Source organism: Oryzias latipes, chromosome 3 (genome assembly GCF_053564925.1).
Source record: "Oryzias latipes strain Hd-rR chromosome 3, Olatipes_Hd-rR_3.1".
NCBI lineage: Eukaryota > Metazoa > Chordata > Actinopteri > Beloniformes > Adrianichthyidae > Oryzias > Oryzias latipes.
Genome location: NC_136239.1, coordinates 28347198 through 28373563, shown reverse-complemented (window position 1 = coordinate 28373563; position 26366 = coordinate 28347198). Strand labels below are relative to the sequence as shown.

The window sequence follows — 26366 nt, the reverse complement described above, 5'->3', positions numbered from 1 at the left end:
TGTCTATAGAAAATACACCAGTACACAACCTTAAGCTGTCTAAGGACACCAGAAACAAAAATGTTGACCTGCACCAGGCTGGGAAGACTGAATCCGCTAAAGGTAAGCAGCTTGCTGTGAAGAAATCAACTGTGGGAGCAATTATTAGGAAATGGAAGACATACAAGACCACTGATAATCTACCTCCCTCTGGGGCTCCCTGGAAGATGTTCTCCCCCCGTGGGGTCGGAATGATCACAATGAGCAAAAATACACAACCACACAACCACACAATTAGACCTAGTGAATGACGTGCAGAGAGCTGGGACTAAAGTAACAAAGACTACATCTGTAACACACTACGCCGCCAGGGACTCAAATCCTGCAGTCCCAGACATATCCCCTTGCTAAAGACAGTACATGTTTGCTAGAGAGAATTAAGATGATAAGATTATTCAGAAGAGGACTGGGAGAATGTCCTATGGTCAGATGAAATAAATAAAACTTTTTGGTAAGATCGATACTCGTCGTGTTTGGAGGAGAAAGAATACTGAGTTGCATCCAAAGAACACCGTACCTGCTGTAAAGCATGGGGGTGGAAACCTCATGATTTGGGGCTGTTTCTCAGCAAAGGTACTGCTGATCCGTGTAAAGGAAAATTTTAATGAGGCCATGCATTGTCAGATTTTGAGTGAAAACCTCCTTCCATAAACAAAGGCAATGAAGATGAAACATGGCTGGGTCTTTCAGGATGACAACGACTCCAAACATACTGCCTGGGTAACAAAAGAATGACTTTTTAAGAAGCATTTCAAGGTCCTGGAGTGGCCTTGCCAGTCTCCAGATCTCAACCTCATAGAAATTCTTTGGAGGGAGTTGAAAGTCTGTTTTGCCCAGCGACAGCCCCAAAACATCCCGGCTCTAGAGGAGATCTGCATGGAGGAACATTCCAAAATACCAGCAACGGTTTGTGAAAACCTTGTGAAGACCTACAGAAAACATTTGCCTGCTGTCACTGCCAACAAAGGTATATGTATAACAAAGTATTGAGTTGAACTTGGGTTGTTGACCAAATACTTACTATACACCATAATTTACAAATAAGTTCTTTGAAAATCAGACTGGGATTTTTCAGAATTTTTTATTTTATTTTGTCTCTCATAGTTTAGGTATATCTATGAAGAAAATTACAGGCCTCTCTTATCTTTTTAAGTGGGAGAACTTGCACTATTGGTGGCTGAATAAATACTTTTTTGCCCCACTGGATATTTAGTAAAATTGTATTATTACAGTCGGGATAGGCTCAGGCAGCCCTGTTACCCCAAAAGGGAACAAATGGATTAGAAGATGAATGAATGAATGAATGAATGAATGAATGAATGAATGAATGAATGAATATATTATTGGGGCAATCTGATTTCATTTTTTTATTTATTCTTTGAAGTCTATTATCATTTTATCAAGGGAAACATGAATTTTTGTGCCACACATTGAATCAGGAAAAGCACATCAGTATAAATATCACCTGAGTAGATTCCTTACAGATGCTTGAAGGCATGCAGAGACTACAGTGCATTCTGGCTGCATTTATGCTGGATATTACCGAGACAAGTTATCATCAAAATGTAGTAATGATTAGGAAACTACTGTTGTGTACTGCACAGTGAAAACACCGTGTATGAAAAGTATGACCAGAGATTTACTAGTGAGACAAATGATGAATAAATAAAGCATCAAATCTTACCAGAAAATGTGCAATAATGATAATGATAGATTTCAATGCTCCTGTGGGGTGTTTTAACTTTTAGAAATTAAAAGTTATAGGAACAACATCATGCATGGAAAGCAAAAGATGACTTTTCATTGTCTGGCACACGTTTGACAGCTTAGAGTGGACAGTGAGTCCTCAGAACCAATAAAGCCCTTTTTTTGGGATAAGGGAGGAGGAAATCTTCCCAAGAAGAACATTTTCATAGAGTTTCATATTTCTGGTTGTCCCTGGTGTACAGGGACTCCTTCCTGTTCTTCTACAGGGGCGTCCTCAATTTGTTGTTGATTATATTTATCTATTTGTTGTATGTCTTTGTCCGCCTGTGTTTCCTGATTTTGTATTTCCTCCTCTTGAGGGTGAAAGTCTTCCCGAGGATCCTCTTGCTGTTTGTTGTCCACTGCTCCTGCATTTTGCTCCTCTGTGATGATGGCTGATTGCCTGTTCTCCACAACCACCTCCTGCTTCGTTTGAGGTATCTGGTTGATCTGTGAGCCCTTTGAGGTAGCAAGTGTCATATAAAGTCATTGCCAAAACAAACAAAATGGTGTATCATTTTAAAAACCAAAACAAAATGTGTGTTGATCTGGAAGTACCTGTGTGTGAGTGAGTGGAGACAGCAACTCAGAGGGGTCCAGCAGCCCATCATGGTTCAAATCCTGAGTCTGGAGTAAGAAATCCACCGTAGACACTATCTAAACCACCCAAAGGGATGCAAATATGTGGTCAGAAAGGAAACTACACCCAAATACAATGACAGCTCTAAAACACCAACTAATCCAGGGGTCCACAACCTGAGGTTCCGTACCCACATAAGGCTCCTTTATCCCTCCATTGTGGCTCTTTGGCTTTGAAGAAAAATGCTAACGATTTGAATAAAAATATTTTTTTGTAGTTGTGATTGATTTGTTTTAGTTAATATAGTTTATTTCATTTATTTTTAGATTTTTAAAATAATGATGGGAAAAGGTTTCGTGAGAGGCGTTTGTTATTAGAATCATTTTAAAGCTCACATAGGCTTTTTAAAATTGGATGTTGTGATGTTTATATTTAATAGTAAAAGGAGAGAAAGGATGAAAGTTCACCAAAGTCATAATGATAGAAAAGTTCATGTTTGATTGACTTTCTTACATTTTTTATTCAAATAAATCTGCTGCCGCAGAAGGATCTTATTTAATAAAGGATGTATTTTATTTTGAATGGAACTTGTTTGTGCTGGTGTCAAAAGTAAGAAATGATATACAAAAAATTATAAAACTTTTACAATTCAATTTTTATCACTATCTAAAATTTAATGGTCACAAAAACATAAATCAAGTGTATTTTTTTACATGTGTCAAATTTCTTTTTCAGTTTGATCCTTCATTAATGGAGTTATGTGGGTTTTAATAAGCTTACAAAACTCAAAAGGATTTATGCTAGAATAACAAGCAAACATATGTTTTCTATGCAACTGTAATTGTCACTTTAAAAAGTTATAATAAATAAATGATGAGTTATTTAACATTAAGGAGTATTTACATTTATTTTTCATTACATTTAGTTACATGTATAAGTTATATCTGGCCCTTTGAGGACAGCCACTATGCTGATGTGGCCCTCAGTGAAAATGAGTTTGACACCCCTGTTCTAAACAGTGCAGAGGGACTTTGTGGCTCTCATTGGCGTTCAAGAAACTGGACCAAATGGTTCTATTATAGGGTTAAAGGTTGCAGACCCCTGATTTACACAAAGTCACTCCAGCTCACCAGCTCGCTGGCATCCGCTTGACCTGAATGATGTTTGCTGTAGTCAGAGAGCAGCTTCATCATCTCCAAACCATCCAAGAACCCACTGCGATCAAAGTCATACAGACGGAACAGGAAGAAAACCTCTGAAGCAAAAAAAGAACACTATGAGAGACGCTGGATGCCAAACTCATCTGACACTTTAAAAAAAAAAAAAACACAATCTCTGAGCTTTGGTGATGAAAGCATGGAGCAGTTTTGTCGTCTGAAAACCCACGAACCTGAACAATTTTTACTTTGCTGGAATTGAGATGCAATATGGAGGCCATAGTACATATGACCATATAAGGAACCCAACTGTTGTCTCCTACAAGAAGTCATGAGGTTTGCTTGTTATAAGAGATCAACGTATTCATCTGAAGGCTGTGAGGTTTAAATGATGAACAGTTATAAACTAGAGTCAAGAAACAAAAATCTTCTATTTATGACACATTTTTCATCCTTCCAGAAGCTAAAACGACTTATGTGAAAAGTTACCTTCTGTATTGTGATCTAAGCTCATCTTCTGCAGGTTTTTAACATGTTTATTGGTTGTTAAAATTATTATTTCTTAATATAATTATCTCTTAAGGGTTGTGATTGAAACTCCAGCATTTTCTCTTAAACATGCGATCAGCTCTTTAGATGCAAGTCAAGCTGCCACAACTCAAAAGGATCTGTTTTAGTTAGCACTGACAAAACAACAAAAATAAATCAAGGTTGAAAAATGAGCTGCTTTTTAACATTTTTGTCAAAGTGATTGAATGGGAAATAAATGTCAACTGTACACTTTTGGGAAAACAAATAAACAATTATCTCTCAGCTCTGCATTAGAATAAACAGAGTACCTTGTTCCCAGGAAGTGATCTCTGGTCCTCCTTGGTGGTTTTTCAGAATAGGCTGAATGTAACTCTGCAACAATCTGTGGCGACACACAGCACGGTTTTTATTTTTACAAAAAAAAAATCTTAAAAGTATCAAACAGAAAATTCTGTAGATTAATCCAAATCTTACACGCATGTGACCAAGAGAGAGCATTGAGGATTGAGGAAGAAGCTACAGTCAAAAGAATTTGTTTCTTATTTGTTCTCCATTTAAAGTGAAACATTAACTTTATTGTGAAATAATGGCTTGCTTTAAATAAGAAACATAAAAGAAAGAAACATTAGGAAGAGTCAAAGTTCAGAGAAATGTGTCTGTATAAAATTCCCAACAGTTTTATAGTACAAGAGCAACCAAAGTTCAAGAGAGACAAGATTGTAGCTACTGACTCAGTCTGTGTGCTGACTGAAGTCTGACAATATTACCATTAAACACTAAAGACTAAAAAGAATAATGACCAACATATATGGAAATGTAGAATACTCTTATGGGTTTTGTTAAAGATCATATTTGGTGTTCTTATTTCAATTTTTAAAATGTTCTCCAGTCCTGAAGTGGGATTCTGTAAAGTCCTCGCAAGAAATGAAACAAAAATCAGCCTCATTGCTTCTACTTTGAGTCAAAGAAAATCTGATGAGAAGCCAAGCTAACCACTTCAAATCCATTCAACATGTCATTATAGTTTGAGATAATAGTAAGCTTGGTTCTCCAGCATGGCGTTCTCCCTGAGATCAGCTGTGGTTGACTGCTGCAGCAACTGTCTGGCTGTACAAATGCATAAAACACTGAAAAGATGGGGTGGATATGAATCCAAAATACTCAACATGGCCACTGAACAGTATAAAACTTGATGCATCTTTAAAGGTCCTTCCAGATTTCTTCTCTACACACTTCCATTATTACTGTAATGATTACTTAGGAATGGCAAGAAAAACAAATTTAGTGTTTTATAAGAACAGGTTAAAGGGCATCATTCAGCAGCCACTCACCTGTGTTCCTCCTCTCTGGAGCCAAAAGGATTAAGTAAAGTTCCAGGAGGGAGCTGACTCTCCACCGGTTCCACACTGTGAAGATAAACACATCAATATGAGCCCTATTCCATCCATCAGCTGGAAAGATTATCATGAACACGGGTGTGTTTATTTAATCTCATGTTTATTTATTTAAATGAAAATATCCACTAAGTGTCTTCTATGAAGACCAGAATTTGTTTGTTGAGGGTACAAATGTGAGAAGATGAGCATCATCGTGGTAGGAAGGTGAGCTTACATTTGCCCTGGAGCTGAGCTGCCTGGGCTCAAGAGCAGGAAGACAGACAGGACCCATTGCAGCAGCCGGACAGGATGGAAATCCATCTGTGCACCTGAAGGACAAACAGGCCACATCATCAAAAGTAAACACAAGTCTCTTGAGATCAAGTTTCACCAGCAGAGGGATGTTTTTCTAAAGCCTTCAGCAGCTTTGTTTTCCTCCTCTTGTCTTATGTGTGCAGGCTCCTGGCACCGCAGCACCATCGCCTCCTTTCACAGCAGACAATGAGCTCCCCCAGCACCGATGCTCTGACAGCTGGGCACCCACACAGATCCTTTAAACACCACTTCTGTTCCCTTTCTATCGCAAAAATATTCCTGCGCTGGATTTACCTTGACGTTGTCGCAGATGTGCTCTAACCGGGATGTCCTGGTGGAGAAAACGAGCATACCTTTAGTGTTCGCAGTGTAGACGTTCACGGGCGTTGGACGCAACCGGTCATAATGGACTCATGACTGCAGGATTGTCGCGGAGCTCAACGCCACGCTTCCCGGTCTGCACTGCGCAGTATGGGCTGCGTTCTTGTTGCCATGGAGATTTTTGGGTCAAATGACAGGTTCCACGTGGAAGTAAAGCGAGCTAGCGCGTTTGCGACGAGGCTGAAGTTGGCGTCCGATTTTTACTTTGTTCTGATTCTGCAGTTAAGGGAAAAACTATTATTCACAATAAAACAGGTCTTGTGAGAAAGACGGTTTGAAACTGTCTGTCTAAATGAGCCACTTGTGTTCACAAATTAGCATTTTTTGTGCACAAACAAGTATTTTACTATCATCACTTCCTACTATTTGTGACCACAAAATACTAAGCCGTGCACAGAAAACAGGCAACTTTTTATGCCCATAAAATAATAATTTTTACCCCCCAAAAATTAAACTGTGCGCATTTCTCACAAATTAGAACATTTTCATAAAACAATAAATGTTGTTTGTTGCTGTTTAAAAGTTCTTCCAATGTACTGTACAGACACATTCAACTGCCTTTGTACAGCAGATGTTTTTATTGGACCAACCAAGTTGAATGAGTTGAATAGATTTTCCTGTAACGTTTTTCAAATCGGAAGCTAACTTCCTACTGGTGGATTGGCGCTCGTTTGTCCCGGTTTGCGTCGTGCGCCACGTCCTCACCGACACCCACCACAGGCGGGGTAAGAAGCTCTCAGACGGAGCTGTTCTGTGTTAAAGTTCAGTTTCAATCTCCTGAATGTGAGATAAACCTAACAATGATGCAAAGTTGGAACACTTAAGTTCTAGTGTACATTTATAGAGGGAATGCCTCCACGCTCATTTTGTTGCTGGTCACATCATTTCAAGGCAGTAATGTTAAAAAAGGTTTATTTTTGAATCTGCCTACTTTAACTGTGAAATGTCTCATTCATCAGTACATTTAACTTAGTATTTTCAGTCCAGACTACTCTTTTAATTACAAACATTTTCTGCTGTTTCTACTTTTCATATTTCTTCCTTTTATTAACCTTCTTTATTGAATTAAGTAATAAACAGTTTTGTGCATTCCATCTGTTGAAAGATGCAGTACTTGTATTTATGGTACTACTTATATTTACTTATATCTGATTACTTTACACAAGGAAGGAAAAAAATCTTGAAATTAAGAGATTTTACCCCAGCAGTTCTACTCTTTGGCCATAAGGTGTCTCTGTAACCCTCTATTTTGAAAGAATCTTGTGTACTTTTTATAGTTGTGCACAACGGTCAAAAAGATCAGTGTTACTAACTTCAGAAGTTACCAGTTTAACCCTTGTGCTATCCAAGGCACTTTGACATTGGGAGTGCGATAATCTAGACCCACTAGACAGTGCGCTGAACTTTTATCTTCAATTATTTGTGAACCTCACTGGTGTCCATGGATTACATGAAATTCAATTCAATTCAATTTGTATAGCCCAAAATCACAACAGCAGTCGTCTCGATGGGCTTCGAAGTAAAACATGACCTCAAAAGGATCAAAAGAAATCCTCTCCACCTTTATCCACCATATCACGGTAGGGAGAACACATAAATGGTCATCTTGACCTCATAGGATAGCACAAGGGTTAAGAGCAAACACAAAATTTTTTCTCATAAAGGTTTTTTTGTAATGTTTCAAATGTCTTTTGTTTTTAATGGTTGACAACTACATATTTAAAATAACTAGTGCCACACAGAGGGACTATATTTTGTTTTACAATGAACAAAAGTATGTAGTTTAGCAAAAATCTCGAAATAGATTTGAATTTTTATTCAAACTGTGATGTAGGAGCCCAAAAGACCCCAGTTTTTTTTCTTTTTCTTTTTTTTTTAACATTTCCTTAGTAAAAACACAAACCATTCAACTAAATAGACCTTACAAACGGATTTTATTTTAGAGCCACTGGTTAATAAACATTATTATTTAAATTTTTATCAAAGTTTTGATCCAGCTTCACAGAACAAATTAGAGCTGAAAATGGTTACGTTGTTTTTAACATAAATGCTACAATACAATGTTTTAGTTCCCCTATCGTCGAAAACAGTAACATTAAAAATGGTTGTCCGATAAAGTACAAAGAGGAGAGACGAAAATCACAATGGAAACTCTTTATTCTAGTTAATTAACTAACTTGAAGGGTTTATGTGGTCTGAGCAGTGCATGTGTAGGATTAATTGTCTCACCTGAACTTTGTGCAGTTCACTCCAGATCAGAGCCAGCAGGGGTCACCGGCAGAGATGAGTAGAGAGGACTCGTTGTACTTCATGTTTTATCAACGGCGCCACCTCTGTGATGCTGTACTTAGAGTGGGTGACACAGAATTTCACGTACACAAGATCATCTTGTATGCCTGTAGCCCATACTTCAGGTGAGAATATTATGGGATTTCCTGGAAAAACTCTGCTGTATTTTTACTTTAAAATGAACACTATGGGTAATTCTTGGAAGAAAAATATATATAACCTAACCCGAACCTCTTAAAAAAATATGCAAACAAAAATAGCAGGAACAAATATTTTAATCCGGGATTCTAATCATGAAAATTACATTTTTTTTACATTTCAATTTCAATTTCAAATAAATGACCTCCTAAAAAGAAGACAGTCCTTTTAAGCTTTAATTTCTTGACCTTGCATGTTGGTTTCAGTCTTTAAAATCTTTCAGACAGAAACATGGCAGCATGTAAAATTGTTGTGAATTTTGCAAAAATGTACAAAGTAAGAGCAGGGTGAACCACGATTTCGCCCGTCTGTGACAGGCTCTCTGTGACCATGAAAGGGATTAAACAAGTTTATAGAAGGATGTAAAAAGTCTTTTTTTAAATTAAGTATTTAGTTCTGTTGTCATGTAGTCACTGGTCCTCCCCTCCCAGCTTTAGGTCCTTGTTTTTTCACTTTGCTTCACAGGAATTTGTTCACTCACTGGTCAGGTCCAGACTGTCGGATCTTTGACGTGACCGAGGTGTCGTCTGACACGATGAACCTCATCATTGAGTTCTGTTACACTGGATTTGTTCCTGTCACAGAAGCCAACGTTGAAGAACTGTTTGTAACGGCAGATCGCTTCGACATACCCGGCCTTATGCAAGTCTGCTCCGACTTTTTGGAGAGCATGCTGATGCCAGAGAACTGCATCGGCATCTGGTTGTTGGCAGACTCGTACTACTACCCCGAACTGAGACACAAGGCTTTATCCTTCATCCTGAAACATTTTGAGATGGTGGCTGTGGCCTCTAAACAGTTCCCTTTGCTCCCTGTTCATCATCTCATTCAAATCATTCAGTGCAATCAGCTCCTCGTGAAGAAGGAAGAAACTGTGTACGAAGCTGTCCTAAAATGGATCTCGTATTCACTGCAGGAACGAGCAAAATACATTTCTCTGCTCTTTCCACACGTAAGTAGCTTAGCTTGACACATGCTCTACTTTGCTGAAGTAGTTCACAGAAAGCTTTGATAAATTCAAGAGTTTAATGGACAATTACTATTACTAAAAATGTAAAAACATTAAGGTTTTTCCGCATCAAACACCATCCTTTAACATACAGGGAATCCTTTCCTCCTGCACATGTTCATGTTCTCTAGTCTGTTGGTCCTGCCGTCCACTCATTCCCTCTGTAATGTTCACTGAACTAAACTGGAGCTGTTAATTCTTTCATGCAAACTGAAAATACCTTGGGAAAAAATGCAACTTTGTTACATTAAAAAAACACAACAAAACCAAACTTTTTTATTTTATTTTTGCTTAATCTTCACATGAATCTGCAAAGCCAGAGCTCTGAGAATTTCTTTGTTTGACTGCACACGATCACAAGCTAGGATGGTTACATGCTGGAGGCTATGTGGGAGCAGGAGTACATTCTAGGAGTGTTTTGGTAATACACCTCATAAGACACAGAAATACCATGGAACCTGGATGAAAACATGCTTTAATTTTGATTGAAAATCAAAATATTTTTTTAAAAGCAGAACATTTTGGAGTTGTTGTTTTTTTCAAAACTGTGACTTTTGTTTACATTTTAGTGCTAGTTGCACCATAGGTTGATGGTCCTCAGGGAAAATGCAAACATATCGAAATGATGCGTTCATGTGGTGTTGGAATGATCCAACTCCTACTCTGAAAACACACAGGAACATCAGAAAAACAACAAATCACCCAACACCACATGAATGCAGAATTCCAATAGTTTTTTTTTCTTTGTTTGCCTGGTTCCATACTTTTTTGCGGTAATTTAGACATTAACAAACTGATGGTCAGGTCTTCAGTTGTTTTTTTAACTAGTTACTTTTTATATTCTGAGAGCAATGAGTTGAATATTACTGAAAAATAGTATATTAAATAATAAATACATTTTACGCTAAAGTCTTTCGGCAGTTTGTCTCTTCAAAAACGTTTAACCAGGTTTCAGATTTTTGTTATTTGTGAATTTTCTTTAATTCTATATCACTGCTGCTCAATTCTGGCCCTCAGGGTCAGCCCAAACAAGCTGGGTGATGGACTTTAACGTCCAGGGTAGATCTGTCTATTAGTAACAGGATTCTACATTATGTCCCAACATTCATGAACACTCCCAAGAGCAGAAACTCCTTTGACGACTTTTAATGCCTTTATTGTTCACTTTTGTGAGTTAGAATTATGAGTATTGAACTGATGTCAGCGTTGTCATTAGGAAAATTATTGAGATGTTGCTTTTGCAATTTTAAATGAACTCATTTTATTTTGTCTCCATGTAGGTCAGACTTGCTTTAATGGATGAAATCTACATCTGCAAAAATGTGATGAAAAACCCCCTGGTGTATTTAAGCCAAGACGTTCGACTGATTGTCCTCAAGACGGCAAAAGCTATCCACCAACACAGCACACAAAAATTCCTAAAAACCACGCACTGGTACCCTTTGATTCCTCCCCGACTTCCCCCTGCCTTGATCTATGCTATAGGAGGGTGGAGTAATGGCAACCCCATTAGTACCATTGAGGCATACAACCCCTGCACCAACCACTGGGTGAACTTAACTTTCACAGAGGAAGCTCCCCGTGCTTACCATGGATCTGCTGTCCTCAATGGGTGTCTTTACTGCATTGGTGGATATGACAGAGTCACACAGCTCAGCTCTGTGAGCAAGTTAGACCTGAAGATGCACACCTGGCAGGAAGTGTCACCAATGCACAGAAAACGCTGCTTCGTCAGCGTGACAGTGTTGAATGGATTAATCTATGCACTAGGGGGATACAATGGACTCCGAAGACTTGAAAGTGCTGAACGCTTTGACCCCAAAAGAAACCAGTGGACATTCATTTCATCAATGCACGAGCGAAGAAGTGATGCCAGTTGCGTATCCTTCGATGGCAAGGTAGGGGGCTAAGTTATGATATCTTTACTTAGGAGGTGTGAAAAGGTTATTGAATTTGATATTGTTAAGTACAGCAAGGATTTTAGATAAAAATGTAAACAAACAGTAGCCCTATTTACTTTTTGCCGTAGTCACAAAGACCCTTATGGGTGGAGATGGGCTGTCTGCAGGTGAAAAATTTCCATTCTTCCTACATCTTCGCAATACACTTACCACACCGCAACAATTCCATTGTCATAAGGTTCCTTAAGGTGGCTCCACGAGCTTTAGGGAAACTAGCAAACACACCTGCACTCTTCTTAAGATGCAAACTGTCCTAACTACAACCCCCCACAAGCCCGGACAACCCAAAAACCCACAGCCACCTATGGGGGTTGACCTACTTAAGTGTATGTGACTAAGACATTAGCTAGTTAATTTAGCTCAAATATCAAATTTTAAACTTCTCTACACATCCTTCCAGGTATACATCTGTGGAGGCTTCACAGGGATGCATTGCCTGGCAACAGTTGAGTGTTATGACCCAAGAACTGACCAGTGGACGATGATGGCCTCTATGAGCAGCCGGCGCAGTGGTGTTGGAGTCGCTGTCTATGAAAACCAAATATTTGCGGTGATTATTTCATTTTCTTACCTTGCTGTGAGGAAAAGATTCTTCCTGGAAAATGTTTTTGCATCGCCAACTTCAAAGATTGTTAGTATTCAGTCTTGAGAACAGTGTCTGTCAACACGAAGAACTAAATGTATTATGGTACGTTGACACCAGGCTTTGAGTGACCACTTCCAAAGAAAAGTCTATGTAAACGCACACATTTTCATGCTTTGAGCTTCCATATTCAAAACTCATCTTCACTGTGCAAGTTTTTGAGTCATTTTTGGGTTCTATGTACAAATTGAATGCACATTGAAAGTTAAACCAGTTGAACTTTGACTAATCAGGGACTTGGATTTGGTCGTGACGTACGGGTCAAACCATGGAAGTGCCAACTGTTTGAAAATTGATCATGGAGGAGAAATTAATAACTGCAGTTTGTTCCTGGCTGGAAGTGTATGACACCAAGTTTTTCATATATCAGAATAGAGCTGTGAAAGAAAAAGCCTGGAAAAAAATTTGCCAGATTTGCAGTGTTCAACATTTTCACACTGTACTCACTCTTCCAACTGTAGGAACATGTGCTAGTAACCCTTGAGCTATCCTAGGCACTTTAACATTGGGAGTTGGGTCATCTAGACCCACTAGACAGTGCGCTGAACCTTTTTTCTTCAATGATTTGTGATCTTCACTGGTGTCCATGAATTACATGAAATCTTTCCACCTTTATCCACCTTTGTCATGGTAGGAATAACACTTCAATGTAAGGGTGGGGTCATCTAAGATAGCACAAGGGGTATTCTGTAGCGACAGTCCAGTGCAAACACCAAATGCTAAAACTGGTTGCAGGGTCTTGAATGCGCCACGCGAGCCCAATGTGTACGTAGCATTACAGCTAATATGTTTTTAATATGTGAATTAGAATCTAAACATCCACCCAAAATATTAGAACAAGAGAAATATCTAATTTCCCCCATCTCTTTTCCCATGCAGATTGGTGGTTTCAGTGGAACGGAGCGCTTAGCAACTGCTGAGGCCTACAATCCCAACACCAACGCCTGGGAAACTGTGAGGCCCATGCTGTGTCCTCGCAGCAACTTTGGCATCTCAGTGATCAACAGCTGCCTCTTTGTAGTGGGAGGCTACAACGGCAACCACACCACCATGGAGGTTGAGTTCTACAACAGCCAAACCAACAAGTGGACTGATGCCCGTGACATGGCGGTTTCCCGCAGCGCACTGAGCTGCTGCATGGTAGAAGAACTCAACGACATCATGGATTACATCACACCCTTTTCCCCCCTTCTAGCACTACCGACTGCAATGCAGTAGATGGAGGGATGAAATAAATGCAAGCAGAGTAAAGCACAATGTCAAATAAACCTAGTTGGTGCATCCTTTTTCAGCAGTCCTGCTGTAATTTTGCTGGTGTTACAATGTCCCTAAAATACAGGTAAAGCATTGTATAAACATATTCTTTGGGAACAAAAAAACACGGTGGCTGGGAGTGTGTGTTGGGGTGGGGGGTCGCAGCAGTCTTTCCTTTTGCATAATGATCAAAATAAACCCGAAAAACTCTACTGTTTATAAAGCAAAAATTGGGAGTACTTTCACACTAACCTGTTTGAGCCCACCTACCTGCCTATCAAAAGCCCTTACTCCTTTTAATACACAAATTTGAACTCTAAAAACATTTAACCCTTGTGCTATCTTAGATGACCCCACCCTTACATTGACGTGTTCTCCCTACCATGACAAAGGTGGATAAAGGTTTAATGTAATCCATGGACACCAGTGAGTTTCACAAATCATTGGAAAAAAAGGTTTAGCACACTGTCTAGTGGGTCTAGATGACCCAACTCCCGATGTTAAAGCGCCTAGGATAGCACAAGGGTTACATGTATGACATAAAACAAAAACACAACCACAACAAAACTGTTCCCATGAATAAAACAAAAAAATAAACGTAAACCAATAATGAATGTGGTTTTAACATCAGGCTAAAATATGTTTATTTTATATGTAAAATTAAACAATTTACCCAGTCAATAGGATCTTGCTCCCCCTTTTTGCTACCATTCTCAAGCAGCCCCTTAAGAAAGTGCAACACTTTGAACTTCCTGGTTGGCTCACACAAGGGGATGGTAAACTTGAATGCTTGGTCTTGAAAAACTACAATAAAGTGAAAAGTTGAAGGTCGGGTCAGTAAACAGGATGGAGATAATATCTATATAGAGCTGGAAACATAAACTTTGGCATCACCTGTTAGATTTTGCAAGCCAAAAATAAAGCCTAAAGTGGAATGTAAACTGAAAAAAAAACTCATTAAAAAACAGCAAATGGGCAGAAAAAAAGAGAAGTTTGCATCTTTGTTCTCCACCCTTAGGTCCATCTATGGACCACCAAATGCTGGAACTCAGACCTCTTGACCTTAGAATATCAAAAAGCATATAGATTTAAACCTAAAAAATACATTTACTTTGGTGTGAAATCTGCCTTTTTAATATGAGGCTCAATGGTAAATTACAAATTAACATTTGTACTTCCTGGTTTGCATCAAACGTGTGATCAGATGGTGGGTACTTTGTTGGAGTTTCTTTTTTGTGATGTATTTTTTTTTTTTTTTGTATTTTCCTGGTGCTCATTTCTAGGATAACACCATTCCCAAACAAGCAGTTGGTGTAGCAACATGGCGTTGTTCAATGTAACCAAACTAAAGTGCACAAAGAAATGACCTTCATCACCCAATTTGGAGCCCACAAGTCTAATGGGGCTCTTCCAGTTCTGACTTTTAACCCCTTTAAAGCCTGCATTTATAATTCTTACACAGCCCAAATTGCAGTGGAAAGGTGTCTGACCTGAGGTCATGGGTTTGAATCCACAGTCACTAAATTAGACTACAGTACTAAAGTCTCTAAAAATGGGACTGCATGCCTTCCTGTATTACACTAAGTATTTCAGGTTGGACTGGGGGGGTTGAACCAATAAGTGGTTTTCTGAGCACAGCTGGGACTGTGGCTAGCTTGTGCCTCAAGGGAAGGAACAGATTTCACACCCTCAGGTTTGTAACATTTAATGATAATATAGTAAAACTAACTGTTTCTAACCGTCTGCCACAGTCAGGGCTTAAGCTAATACTATCAAAGCTTTTTTCAAATGGGATAATTAGCGACAACAATTATTTACAGAAAAGCTGTTTTTAGATAAGCTTTATTTGCTTGTGAATGTTCTTGTGACAGGTCTATGCCACTCTGTCAACACTGGGATCTTCATCATTCTTCATCATGTCAGATTCAGCATTATTGACCAAGTACAAGTGCACACACAAGGAATTTGACTTCAATAATTTTGCGCCCTCATGTGCAAAGACAAAACAAAGACAAAGCATAAATAGGTGTTCAAAGTAAAAAAGGTAGAATATAAAGATATGTACACTTTTTAAGCCGGTTTAAAAATTCTCATGTTTGGAGTTTCGTACTGTGACTGGTCATGGACACTGTGGTCTAGAATGTTTAAGACTGAACATTTAACTTATTCTCCTATCTTCCCCTCAAGCCTCATGTCACGCAACTGCAGAGCCCTGTTTGTCTTTTGCATAGCCCAAGTGCATTCATACGCTCACACAAGCATGCAGACATCAGCACACACACATACATACACACACACCCACACACACACACACACAGGTTTCAAACCAAGGGTTTCCTTCGATCAGTTATATAACAAGGATTTGGTTGGTGGCCCCCTAACAATAAAAACTGTGGGAGCTATTTTCGCCCTTTTGACCCCAGTGTCATTCCAAAGTATGCTTGCCATAAAAGCTTGATATTCACTGATTCTCACATGAACATCATGTCCTGATACATGTTGTACATGTTTCAAAGTGGGGCCTCTCAGAGCAACACAAACATAGTTAGCTCATGAGTATAAATCACAGCTGTGCCACTAAAAAATCTGGAACTATTTTAAGCCCATCTTTGGTTCTGTTTTTATTTCCTGAAGCTAAACTTTTCCAATTAGCCATGTTCAGAAAAAGCAATGCTATATTTTTAATCTGTAATGGAACTGAGGAGGTGGTATTTTACTTCAACTGGGATCCCTGTATTTTGTGTTTTAGAACAAGTCCTATTTTATTCATTTCTATTTTCCAGTTATCCAAGCTGTACATTGAAAAGACTGGCTTTGGAGAGGACTCAAACAGTGAAGTCTGTTTAAATGAAAATACATATTTACACATTTCTTTATATATTTTGCACTTTTATTCAACATGGATAACGTAATGAGGAAAGCAAAGCAGATGCCTTAAATCAGACATTCAGAAATGTAGTGGGATTTAGATCTTTTAAAGTTGTTGTAGTTTTTGGTGTTTGGCTCATAAAGAAGGTAAAGAAGAAAACTCAATGAATTTATTATATAATTCCACACTAGAACAAAAAATTTTCTTGGCTTGATTTAAATAGTAATATTTAATAACCTGCACAGCACAATTTTTAAAGCAACACTCAAGTGTTTTATTTTTACTTTAGTCTTATGTTGATAATTGAAATGAATGTCTGGGTATTTATTTATTATTTAGTTGTGATGTGATAACGATATGCTGATGATTGCTAAATATTCAGACAGACATTGATATTGATTATTTAATATATTATGTGCCTTTTTGTTGTTGTTTTATGTTTTTGTTGTCATAGTTGAATAAGTGTAAGCTAGGGATATAAGCTTCAACTGCTGCTTATCTCAATTTCAAACAATTTTATTTAGAGACTCTTTTGAATGGCTGTCTATAGTTATCAGTGATTGTATATTTTTATCTATTGTTGTTTTTAATAATATGTTTGAAATACATAAACTAAACTAAACTATTGTTTTTACTTTATCACTTCATCATGAAAAGTCTTTCTAGCTACTTTGATTCATTCTCCACTAATCCTGAATTTAACACAAGCCTAAAATATGCATTATTTTACAAATACGTCATTGTCTCAACAGGTATTTTCACAGCAGGAAAATGTTTGCATTTTCTCACTGAAGCAAAACCAGACTGTCCCACTGAAGACAAATGATAGAAGAATAAAATGAAAAGAATATTCTATATTTGGTTCTTGCCCTGCACTTTAAATGTAACAGAATATGATCTTCACTGATTATCGCACAACAAAGTGACTGCAGTCCTCAGGCATTTCATGGCTGCATGGCTCACACACGAGTTCATGATCTGCATCTGAAATAATATTTCTGTTGAGTAATAATAATGAGAACAATTTAGTGTAGAGTGGAGACATAAATCACCTGAAAAATATAGAACGTGGAAAAATGATACTGACAGATTTTTTACGGCTTTTTTGTGAATATTTTTTAACTAATATCGAAGACAGAAAATGTAAAAATGTTTACTGAAATACACAGCTGGATCATCAAACTGAATTATCACAACAAGAAGCAACAACCATTCATCCATCAGTCTGTCTGTCCAAGAACAATATGATGAGGAAGATTAAAAAAGAGGTAAGATTAAATAAAAACTACAGTATTTTGTAAACAAGCAGAATAACTAAATCTATATAATAAAGGAATACTATAGTTAAAGGTACAAGTTTTTAGTTTTGCCATCTAGAGATTCGAATAAAAATTACAGATAAAGTCAATCCCAATGGTAATGTGAGCAAATATTCTGAAGAAAATCTCCACCTGATCTTGTTTTTTTACACTTTAAACATCTAATCCACCAAACACTAAATGCAGAATGAGCTGGTTTGGTGTTGGCAGAGAAGGTCCTGTCATTTTTATTCCAGAAGTCATCCACATTTTCAGTTCAGGTCGTCATCTCTGAAATGCATATTCACAAACGAAGCTTTCTAAGAATATAATTTTGTTGATGAGAAGCATTTTAAAAACAAAACAAAACAATAATTTATCAAATTATTGTGATATTTTCATTTAAAAGGAAACAATAAATACTTGAAAACCAACTATTGAACAATTCTCAGAACCTTTAGAGGAGAATCTCACACTTCTGTTGAATTTTAAAAAGACAATTTTCCCTCGTCTGCTCGTCAACTAACTGACAACAGCATTTAGGATCAAAAACTCGGACACATAAGCTCTGTGAGGACACAGGGAGAGAAGTAAGTATGAGCTGGTAGACACAAACTGTCAAGTGCACATTAATAAACATTGGTGGGGCTTCAAATGGGTGTGGGGAGCACCTCCCTGTGTCCACCCCTCATCATTCTCCTCCTCTCGTTATATTCCACAGCTCCTGTGCTGTACTCAAAAGCCTGAACGCACACAGAGCTGAAACAGAGGAGACAGAAGTGTGAAAACAAACCCACACTACAGAAGCAAAATCCAAACCTACTCAGAGAAGAAAGTCAAAAGCTAAAGGAAGCCGGAGGTTAGTCCATCTTCCTGTTTCTGCTCAGCACAGAGGAGACTCACAGAGGAGGAACGATTCCCCTAGACGCAGAGATAGGCTCTGATGAGGAGAGGAGGAGAGAAGGAGGCGTTGGATAGCCAGCAGTAACAAGTGAGTACAAAATCTGTGTTGACTGTTTGTAAAACAGAGCTGCAAAACAAAGGTGAACTACTTAACCTTAACAATCTTGAAAGATTTGTGCTTCTCGTTCTGCAGCTTTGCTTCTCCTGTTTTTCTGACAAACATGTATTTCCCATTATTGGCTTAATTGTGTAAGCGTGGAGACAAATCACCCCAACTTCTCTGACAGAGGTTGACCGCTCCACCTCTGTACCACGGCTGCCCGTCATCTCACATTAACAAAGCTTTCGTCTTTTAAAACTCAAGGTTACTTCTAATTTCACTTAAATTACTGTTGAATATGGAACTTAGTGTAAAAAAACTTAAATGTTAAACAGATAAATAGTTGCAGGTAATTCATGTAAGTTGTTATGATTTGCATAAGCTGAGGGAGGGATCAATTTCCCTTTTAGTTGTCTTGTCTTTTCTGTGTTGACTGTTGTCAAATTTGTTTTGCTTTTTATTTACACTTACTCTTGGCATTTATTGTGCATTTATGTACCTATAAAAAAATAAAAAACCATCAGAATAATCAAACTGTATGATTTTCCATGATCCAAGCTGGGCTGTCGTGGGACTTCGTCAAAAAGGAATAGAAAAGGAATTGAAAAAAGCACCACCATTTTCCCTTTAATGCCCACCCATGCTTTCATCTTTGTCATTCATCCTCTCATCAGCTCCTCTGATGCTTAAGATGTTCGGCACTCCTGTGTTTTCTTCTTCTTGATCTTGAAATCTCTTAGATTTAAAACTCAGGTTGATAAATTGATGTTATCCCTTAGGTATTGGTCAAGTGTACCCTTGATGAATGATTCAAACTTTCACATTTAACCTCTGCACATATTGTGGGGGATTTATTCATGAGGAGTTTTAAAATTAACAGACAACATGACAAGTGTGTCAGCAGAGTTAGAGTAAAGAAAAGAGTGGATGGGAGGGAAAAATAGGTCATACTTAAGATTGTATGTGATTTCTCTCACAGTGGCCACTCCAGACTTGTTGGACCCTAAATCTGCCACTCACAACACCAAGCCCCTCCTCTCCTTCTCTGCCAAGTCGGTCGCGCTGAGCCCTCGTGAGGAGAGTCAGGTGAGAGGAAAACCTTACAGATTTACAGATAAAGTTTCTCACTGATGGGGGTTTGGGGCATTTGCTCATTTAAATACAGTTTGATTGAACACCTGAAGTGTTGCAGGTGGTTGCCACGGTGATGAAGAGAAAAACTGTGACAGCCATCTTTCTTCTGGTGGTGCTGTACCTGGTGATTGGAGCAGCAGTGTTCAGATCTCTGGAGCAGCCACATGAAAGGTACAGAGATTCCTTCATTTGTCCTTTTCCATGGTGTTGTTTGTATTAAAATGTAAAAAAGTTGGGGTAATCGTTTGCTCACCATGTTGGTTTAATGCTGCGGCATAAGCCTATCATACAGCTCAACCCAATTTCAATCATTTAAATATTTAAATAGTGCAGATTAGAGCAACAAACTATCTTTGAGCAATGACTCTGTACCCACAGATGATAAAAGTAATTTGTAGTTCATTAAGTGGCTCCTTCAGAATTTCTCAAAAGATTGCTACGAAAAAGAAAAGATGCAAAATTACTAATAGCCTTTTTCAGAAACAAATTTCTGAATAACATTTTATTTACTTAACTTTTAAACTTTTCAAATACAACTGTATAGTTCATTTTGGTGTTCCCCTGAATGGAACTTGTTGCTAATGGTGTAAAAGTCATGATTGTGCCAATGTATTTGAAATACCAGTGATAAATTTAAAAGAGCAGCTAGTTTTTTTTTGTTTTCAAAAAACAACAGAAATTCCTCACATTCCTGTTTGTGGCATGTTAAAAAACAATTTTACCCTCAATAGTAAAAGTGAAACATTTATGAAAGACAATTTCACAGTGTGAAGGACGTGCTTCAAAAGAAAATCTGGTTACACAATAATACGTTTGTTTTTGAGGCACACATAGCATATCTGATGCTGCTGGCCTGGATCTGGTGTGCTCCAACGTTAAAAACAGCATGAACAGAGTGGGATTTGAAGGGACAGGACAGTGGCTCTTGTCTGGACAGGAGTTTAATGATTCTAAAATGAAAAAGTTAAATGGTTTAACTGATCAGAGCTGTCTTTGTGAGAATTTTTAACAAACTTGAAAATAAATCTTCTCTTTTAGTGCCCAACGTTTTGCCATTCTGTCCCAGAAGCTGAAGTTTCTGTCCAAACACTCCTGTGTCAACCAGAGTCAGCTGGAGGAGATAGTTAAGGTGAGACTGAAGCACTGAAACATTTAAATGCAAATGATTATGATAATTGGAATTGGAAAGGAAAGTGAGACTCAGTGTCAAATTTTCCATTGGCCAGTGTTATTTTGTTTTTTCTTCTTGGTTTTTTTTTTAACATTACATACATTTAAGTAAACTGGTGAAGTACAATGAGTAAATAATAGATATGTAAGTAATCTAACTGATCTAAAAAGTATTTTAAAAAGTGGAAAATTTCAGTTGCACCACTCACTATCAGGGTAAAAACGTTAAAAACAGAAAAACTGGATTGATGAACAGAGATTTCAGCACCAAGGACAGTTCTTTTAGACTTCCTGGTGAGAATAAAGAGAAAAGTTGATCAAGAAAAGTAAAATTTCAAGATTCATACACACTCAGTAAACAATTTTCATGCAAACATTAAAAGTTATTAAATGAAAGGATCAGTGACACACTAACTTTTTTCTGTCTCCAGAATGTTGTCTCTGCCATGCGCTCTGGAGTAAACCCTGTAGGGACTCTCACAAATCACAGCAGCCTGTGGGACCTGAGCTCTGCTTTTTTCTTTGCTGGGACTGTCATCACAACCATTGGTAAAGGGATTATAGAAAAACACTCATGCAAATGAACAATACTGCTGATAAATCAGTGTAAACAAAGGTGACATTGTTAGTGTTTTCTTTTAATTAAAATTAGTTTTATTGTCACTTGATAACATTTTTAAGCAGCAGCTTTTCATACTTAACAATAATGTGAACTTCCTGCAGTAGAAAATTGAGTTTCTTCAGTCATTGAGTTACCATTGGCTTTCTTGATAAAATCAAACTGACACACTCACCATCTCCCAGCACACACTTTGTGTATGCATTTGTGGAGAGTCATGTCTCCTCTCAGTCTGTCGGTATCGATCTCTATTGTAGTTGCACGTGCTCTCTTTGCCTTGGTCTTCTGCAGAGAGAAGCAAAGCCTGCTAATGAGTTTTTATGTCTTTTCATGTAATATTGTGCAGCAGTTGATGCATTTGGTAATTTGTGCTCATCGCTGACTGATTTGAAATGGTATCCTAATTGACAGACTAAAGCATGTATTTATGACTAATTGTAAGGACATTATACCATAAGTCAACTGATCAGAGAACATGTTAATCCTCATTTAAACACAAACTTGTCTCATTTTCTGCAATCTCCAAAGGTTTTGGGAATATTTCTCCGCACACTGAAGGAGGGAAAATATTCTGCATCGTCTACGCACTTCTAGGGATCCCTCTGTTTGGTTTCCTTCTCGCTGGTGTGGGAGATCAACTCGGTACCATCTTCGGCAAGGGGATTGCCAGAGTCGAGAAAATGTTTGTGGTGAGTTAGGTGTAACCCTTTCTTTGACTGTCAAAAGCAGGATTTATGACATTTCCTCTAAAAGAATGCTGTTTAGTCTGCAACAGTTTACAAAAAGTCTGGTTAAAGTATTTGACAAAGGGCTGGTGTCAGAGATTGAAGGTTCAGTGTGAGGTCACCTTAGAGTACCTTTGTGGTCTTTAATAATGTTGACATCATTTTCTGAAATGGAATTTAAAGAGATCTAAACACAAGAACTGGTTTACTTTTGCAATACAGGTAGTCTCATTGCTCTGTTCTGTTAAACACCAGACAAATTGACCTACCTCACTCAAAACTTGGTTTTCTACTTCATAACAATGTTGTTGTTTTTTTGTTTAAAAAGCAATTTCTTCATGGTTTCTTGATTTGAACAAAAAATTAAAAACTATTCTTTATTTAAACACTTTTGTTTTTGTGTTCTTGTTTTTTCTACTAAACAGGACTATGAATTCTAACTTTCTTTGGGGTTTTTAGCAAAATACTTTCTCTCTGTAACTCTCTAACGATCTTTTAGATCATCCATAATAACCACTGTCAACATTTATTTACATACATTGGAGTTTTAAATTGCTGTCCTTTTTCATGATATTGCAAATATTATTATCTTAAAATTGTAGAACAATTTTTTCCAATTTAAATATATATGGTTTTTCCTTTTGGGTAAAACGTTCTCTTGCTGGAATCTACGAAGCAAAATGATCATAATAACAAAGCAAAGAGAATGTCGTGTTTTAAAATGTTACATGTACCTTCTTGTCATCTATTGTAACCACAGCAACCTGTTTATAGTATTTCAGAGTTAAGCAGAAGTGCTTTTCTCTCTATCTCTTGCCTTTTGCAGCAGCGCGACATCAGTCAGACGAAGATCCGGGTCATATCCACGCTGCTTTTTGTGCTGTTTGGCTGCCTGCTGTTTGTGGCTCTCCCAGCTGCAATCTTCAAGCACATTGAAGGCTGGTCTGCTCTGGAGTCCCTCTACTTTGTGGTCATCACTTTGACCACTATTGGATTTGGAGATTTTGTAGCAGGTGAGTCCCAACAAAATGCACTCTTAAAGCCATTTTTTTTTTCACATCAACTTAATAAGTCTCACTTTCATTCTGCATCTAGGTGGGTCAGAAATAGAGTACCTGGATTATTATAAGCCTGTAGTGTGGTTTTGGATCCTGGTGGGTCTGGCGTATTTTGCTGCTATCCTGAGTATGATAGGAGACTGGTTAAGAGTCATCTCTAAACGGACCAAAGAAGAGGTACAACCTCCTGAATCTGTGGCTTCAATCTGTGTCTTTGTCTTCCTTCTTTCGCTGCTTCTGTCTGTCATGTTTGCTTTACCTCTTCTTATCTTCCATCCTCCTTCCTTCCTTTCTTCTCTGCTGTCTCTCCTTTAGTGACACAAACGGCGCTTCTTGGTTCCAGTGCCATCTCCCCACATCAACTTTTGCCCTCAGCTTAACTTCGTTTCAGTGACAGAGCTGTTTCCTAATCCAATCATCTCTCCTCCGTCCCAACACATGAACGCAAGACCTAATAATGAGCATCTCCAGAGGGAGAGACAATATCTGATGAGAAACACACTGGCAAATTAATACAGCACTGTTTTGAGACTAAATATAGAAGGACTCATGAAAATTAACGTGAATAGGGGAACATCTGGAGGTTTAGGCCCTTCATTAACAAATACAGTCCTGTTGCTATTTGTTAATTGAATTTCACCGCTATGAAGGAACAAGCATTTTGAGATGCATTACAGTTGGCCTCTAACAATAAATGCCCTCTTGAGTGTTGGGGACACGACTTGCATCTTCAGCTAGAGCATGAGGACAGGGTGACACAGCACAGGGCCCCCATCCCTTCAACATGATTAAATGAATAATATTCTTTTTCATCTGCAGCTGAGGTAACATTTCATTATCCATGCTTGCGTGTGTGTTCACTCATGCTTTCTGTGGGCTCTGATGCAGAAGTCCTGCTATGAAACCATACACCTACCAGCATAAAAAAATGTCTACAATTTTGCATTTGCTCCCTTTGATTCAGAGACAATAAATACACGTGGCCAAACAGCTGGGAGTGAAGATCTTTGCACAAAACTGAATAATTTATTTAATTTAACCCTGGAGAACCCATGTGTGGTCAAATTTGGTCCCTTTTTTCCCAAATTTCTTTTTTCTATTTGTTATATTTTGGCCGCTGGTAAATGCTGCAAAATAAACAAACAAAAAAAGTCAAATTAACTTTAAAAGCAGAGAAGAAAACTTTTCTTGGGTTAAAGAAAAAACAGCAGCGTACAGCAGGGAAAATACATAGAAAAACTCACCACTATCCTCTAAAGTGGTGACCTATGTGATGGAAGGATTTGAAACTTTGATTTTATTAAGCTGCAGTTTTCTTTGTTATTTATATACTAAGATAATATTAGTTTGGAAATCAAGTTCAAATAGAACGATTTTCTGTGGATATCCGTGAAAACGAAAATTTCTCTTGAACAAATCAGATCCTTTATTGATGTTTTCTTTTTCCTCATATTAAAGTGTTCTGTGACTTTTCAGTCACAGTAGTCTTTGACTGTAGATTTGAAGCTTTTTGTAAAAATATGGATTTATGATGTTCATGAGATCTATTGGGTCGGGTGTGTCTGTCAGAGTTTCCATCAGAAGGACTGCTGCTTAAATGCATTATTTCACTGTAATCGAGTTCCTGTAATACTGCTGTTCTTCTTCTGAAGTAACTTTTTCCTATTTCTCTCATAATTTCAGGCCAAGAAATTTTTATTAAATTATCAATCAAATTAGTAATCACAACCACAATAGTCTTATTTGATTAGTTAGACAAAGTTTTTATCTAAACTATGTTTTTGCCAAATCATTGTAACTATTATTTTAGTAAGGGACCAATAAAACTTTTTATTAAACTTATTTCCAGGTATTAATGGATTCAAGAATAAAAAAATCCCTTGAAAAGATAGAAAAGATCACTTCAAGCAAAACTAATAAGGTCATCAAACAGAATAAATTAACATTAATTAAAAAAACTGAGGTATATTAATAACCAGAATAATTTAAATATTCATGGATGAGAAAGGAAAAGAAAAATGTACATGTTCAACTCCATAACCTAAACTGATGCAGCCAACGAAGGCGATCTGAAGATTTCACTGTTATCTGCTTGTGCTCCTAATGTCTTGCTCCATCTCCCTACAGGTGGGGGAGATTCGAGCCCATGCTGCGGAGTGGAAGGCCAACGTCTCAGCAGAGTTCAAGGAAACCCGCCGTCGAGTCAGCGTGGAGATCTATGATAAGTTCCAGCGTGCCGCTTCCATAAAGCGCAAACTGTCCTCAGAGCTGGGGTTCAGCTCGGCCCCTGAGCTGACTCTGCCGAGGCAGACCTCCTTGGTCAACTTCAATGACGAGTGGGAAAGGAACGAGAAGGACGCCGGACAGCAAAACTCAACGCCTCCAGCCAGAAATGGCGGCTTGCTCCTGAATGGTCACAACCCAGAGCGAGGAGACATTTCAATCATTTAGCATCTCAAAAAGAACTCCTCCTGTGGCCTTTATACACGTCTACATCAACCATCGAGCCCATCAAAGTGATCTCAATTTTCTTCAATCAGTGGACGTTTCTGAACTTCCCACAGCAACTCCTCCTCAGAGACAGGAGTTCTCTTCAGAAATGTTGACAGTAGCTTCATCAGAAGCAAAGGTCCACCATAAACTACACTGATAAGTAAGGAGTACTTCTTCAAAACAAGTCAAGTCATAATGAAGATTTTTACAAAGAGCCACAAAAAGAAAACAAAAAAAGAAAGCTGTTTAAGCTAAAGTAACAATGATCTGACATTGAAATAAGAAGATACATCTGTTCAAATTGGCACTGTTTCAGTGTTTTTTTTACATTTTGTTTTATTACGTATTTCAACTCATTTCATTTTCTTTTAAATTCTTTATATCTTACTGGGTGTGGTCAGCTCACAGCTAGCTGGAGACTCTAAATTGACAAGAAATATGCTCATTTCCATCAATACCATTACTACACCCTTGTCGCCTGTAGCAGATTAGCTACAAATGAGGGAAATTTTAATTTT

General features: G+C 37.9%; 3 protein-coding genes across 4 annotated transcripts; 2 read left to right on the top strand and 1 right to left on the bottom strand.

The window, feature by feature from the left end:
* Positions 1–1393: 1393 nt before the first annotated feature.
* On the bottom strand, positions 1394–6238 carry cgref1 (cell growth regulator with EF-hand domain 1). Of its 2 annotated transcripts, none has more exons than XM_004067257.5 (7): positions 6098–6238; positions 5665–5758; positions 5385–5459; positions 4362–4435; positions 3496–3620; positions 2344–2442; positions 1394–2244 (listed from the first exon to the last, which is right to left on the bottom strand). In XM_004067257.5, the coding sequence occupies exons 2-7, from the start codon at positions 5748–5750 to the stop codon at positions 1960–1962; spliced, it is 744 nt and encodes a 247-aa protein (XP_004067305.1). In that variant the 5' UTR covers positions 5751–5758; positions 6098–6238; the 3' UTR covers positions 1394–1959. The 2 variants fall into 2 exon arrangements, with proteins under 2 accessions (XP_004067305.1, XP_004067304.1); XM_004067256.5 differs by having other exon boundaries at positions 6039–6208.
* Positions 6239–6626: 388 nt separating this feature from the next.
* Positions 6627–13493, top strand: LOC101168357 (kelch-like protein 10). The gene is made up of 6 exons (XM_004067376.4): positions 6627–6850; positions 8370–8539; positions 9078–9564; positions 10902–11519; positions 11983–12132; positions 13105–13493. Exons 2-6 carry the CDS (start codon positions 8409–8411, stop codon positions 13441–13443), a joined length of 1725 nt encoding a protein of 574 aa, XP_004067424.1. The 5' UTR covers positions 6627–6850; positions 8370–8408; the 3' UTR covers positions 13444–13493.
* Positions 13494–18410: 4917 nt separating this feature from the next.
* kcnk2a (potassium channel, subfamily K, member 2a) lies at positions 18411–26153 on the top strand. Its single transcript, XM_020699624.3, has 9 exons — positions 18411–18637; positions 19629–19735; positions 19842–19954; positions 20822–20912; positions 21385–21502; positions 22101–22261; positions 23124–23310; positions 23393–23532; positions 25483–26153. Coding segments are annotated over exons 1-9 (1242 nt in total). The 5' UTR covers positions 18411–18636; the 3' UTR covers positions 25807–26153.
* The last annotated feature ends 213 nt before the right edge of the window (positions 26154–26366 follow it).

What these genes read in the sequence shown, in the direction of transcription:
- cgref1 (XM_004067257.5), bottom strand. Translation starts at nt 5,750, where the DNA reads ATGGATTTCCATCCTGTCCGGCTGCTGCAATGGGTCCTGTCTGTCTTC. An exon ending in GATCACTTCCTGGGAACAAG is followed by an intron (nt 3,621 to 4,361) that starts GTACTCTGTTTA and finishes TTTTTGCTTCAG; the next exon opens with AGGTTTTCTTCCTGTTCCGT. An exon ending in AAGCGGATGCCAGCGAGCTG is followed by an intron (nt 2,443 to 3,495) that starts GTGAGCTGGAGT and finishes TGGGTGGTTTAG; the next exon opens with ATAGTGTCTACGGTGGATTT.
- LOC101168357 (XM_004067376.4), top strand. Translation starts at nt 8,409, where the DNA reads ATGAGTAGAGAGGACTCGTTGTACTTCATGTTTTATCAACGGCGCCAC. An exon ending in GCGTATCCTTCGATGGCAAG is followed by an intron (nt 11,520 to 11,982) that starts GTAGGGGGCTAA and finishes ACATCCTTCCAG; the next exon opens with GTATACATCTGTGGAGGCTT. An exon ending in ATGAAAACCAAATATTTGCG is followed by an intron (nt 12,133 to 13,104) that starts GTGATTATTTCA and finishes TTTCCCATGCAG; the next exon opens with ATTGGTGGTTTCAGTGGAAC.
- kcnk2a (XM_020699624.3), top strand. An exon ending in CTGGAGCAGCCACATGAAAG is followed by an intron (nt 19,955 to 20,821) that starts GTACAGAGATTC and finishes CTTCTCTTTTAG; the next exon opens with TGCCCAACGTTTTGCCATTC. An exon ending in ATTTGGAGATTTTGTAGCAG is followed by an intron (nt 23,311 to 23,392) that starts GTGAGTCCCAAC and finishes TTCTGCATCTAG; the next exon opens with GTGGGTCAGAAATAGAGTAC.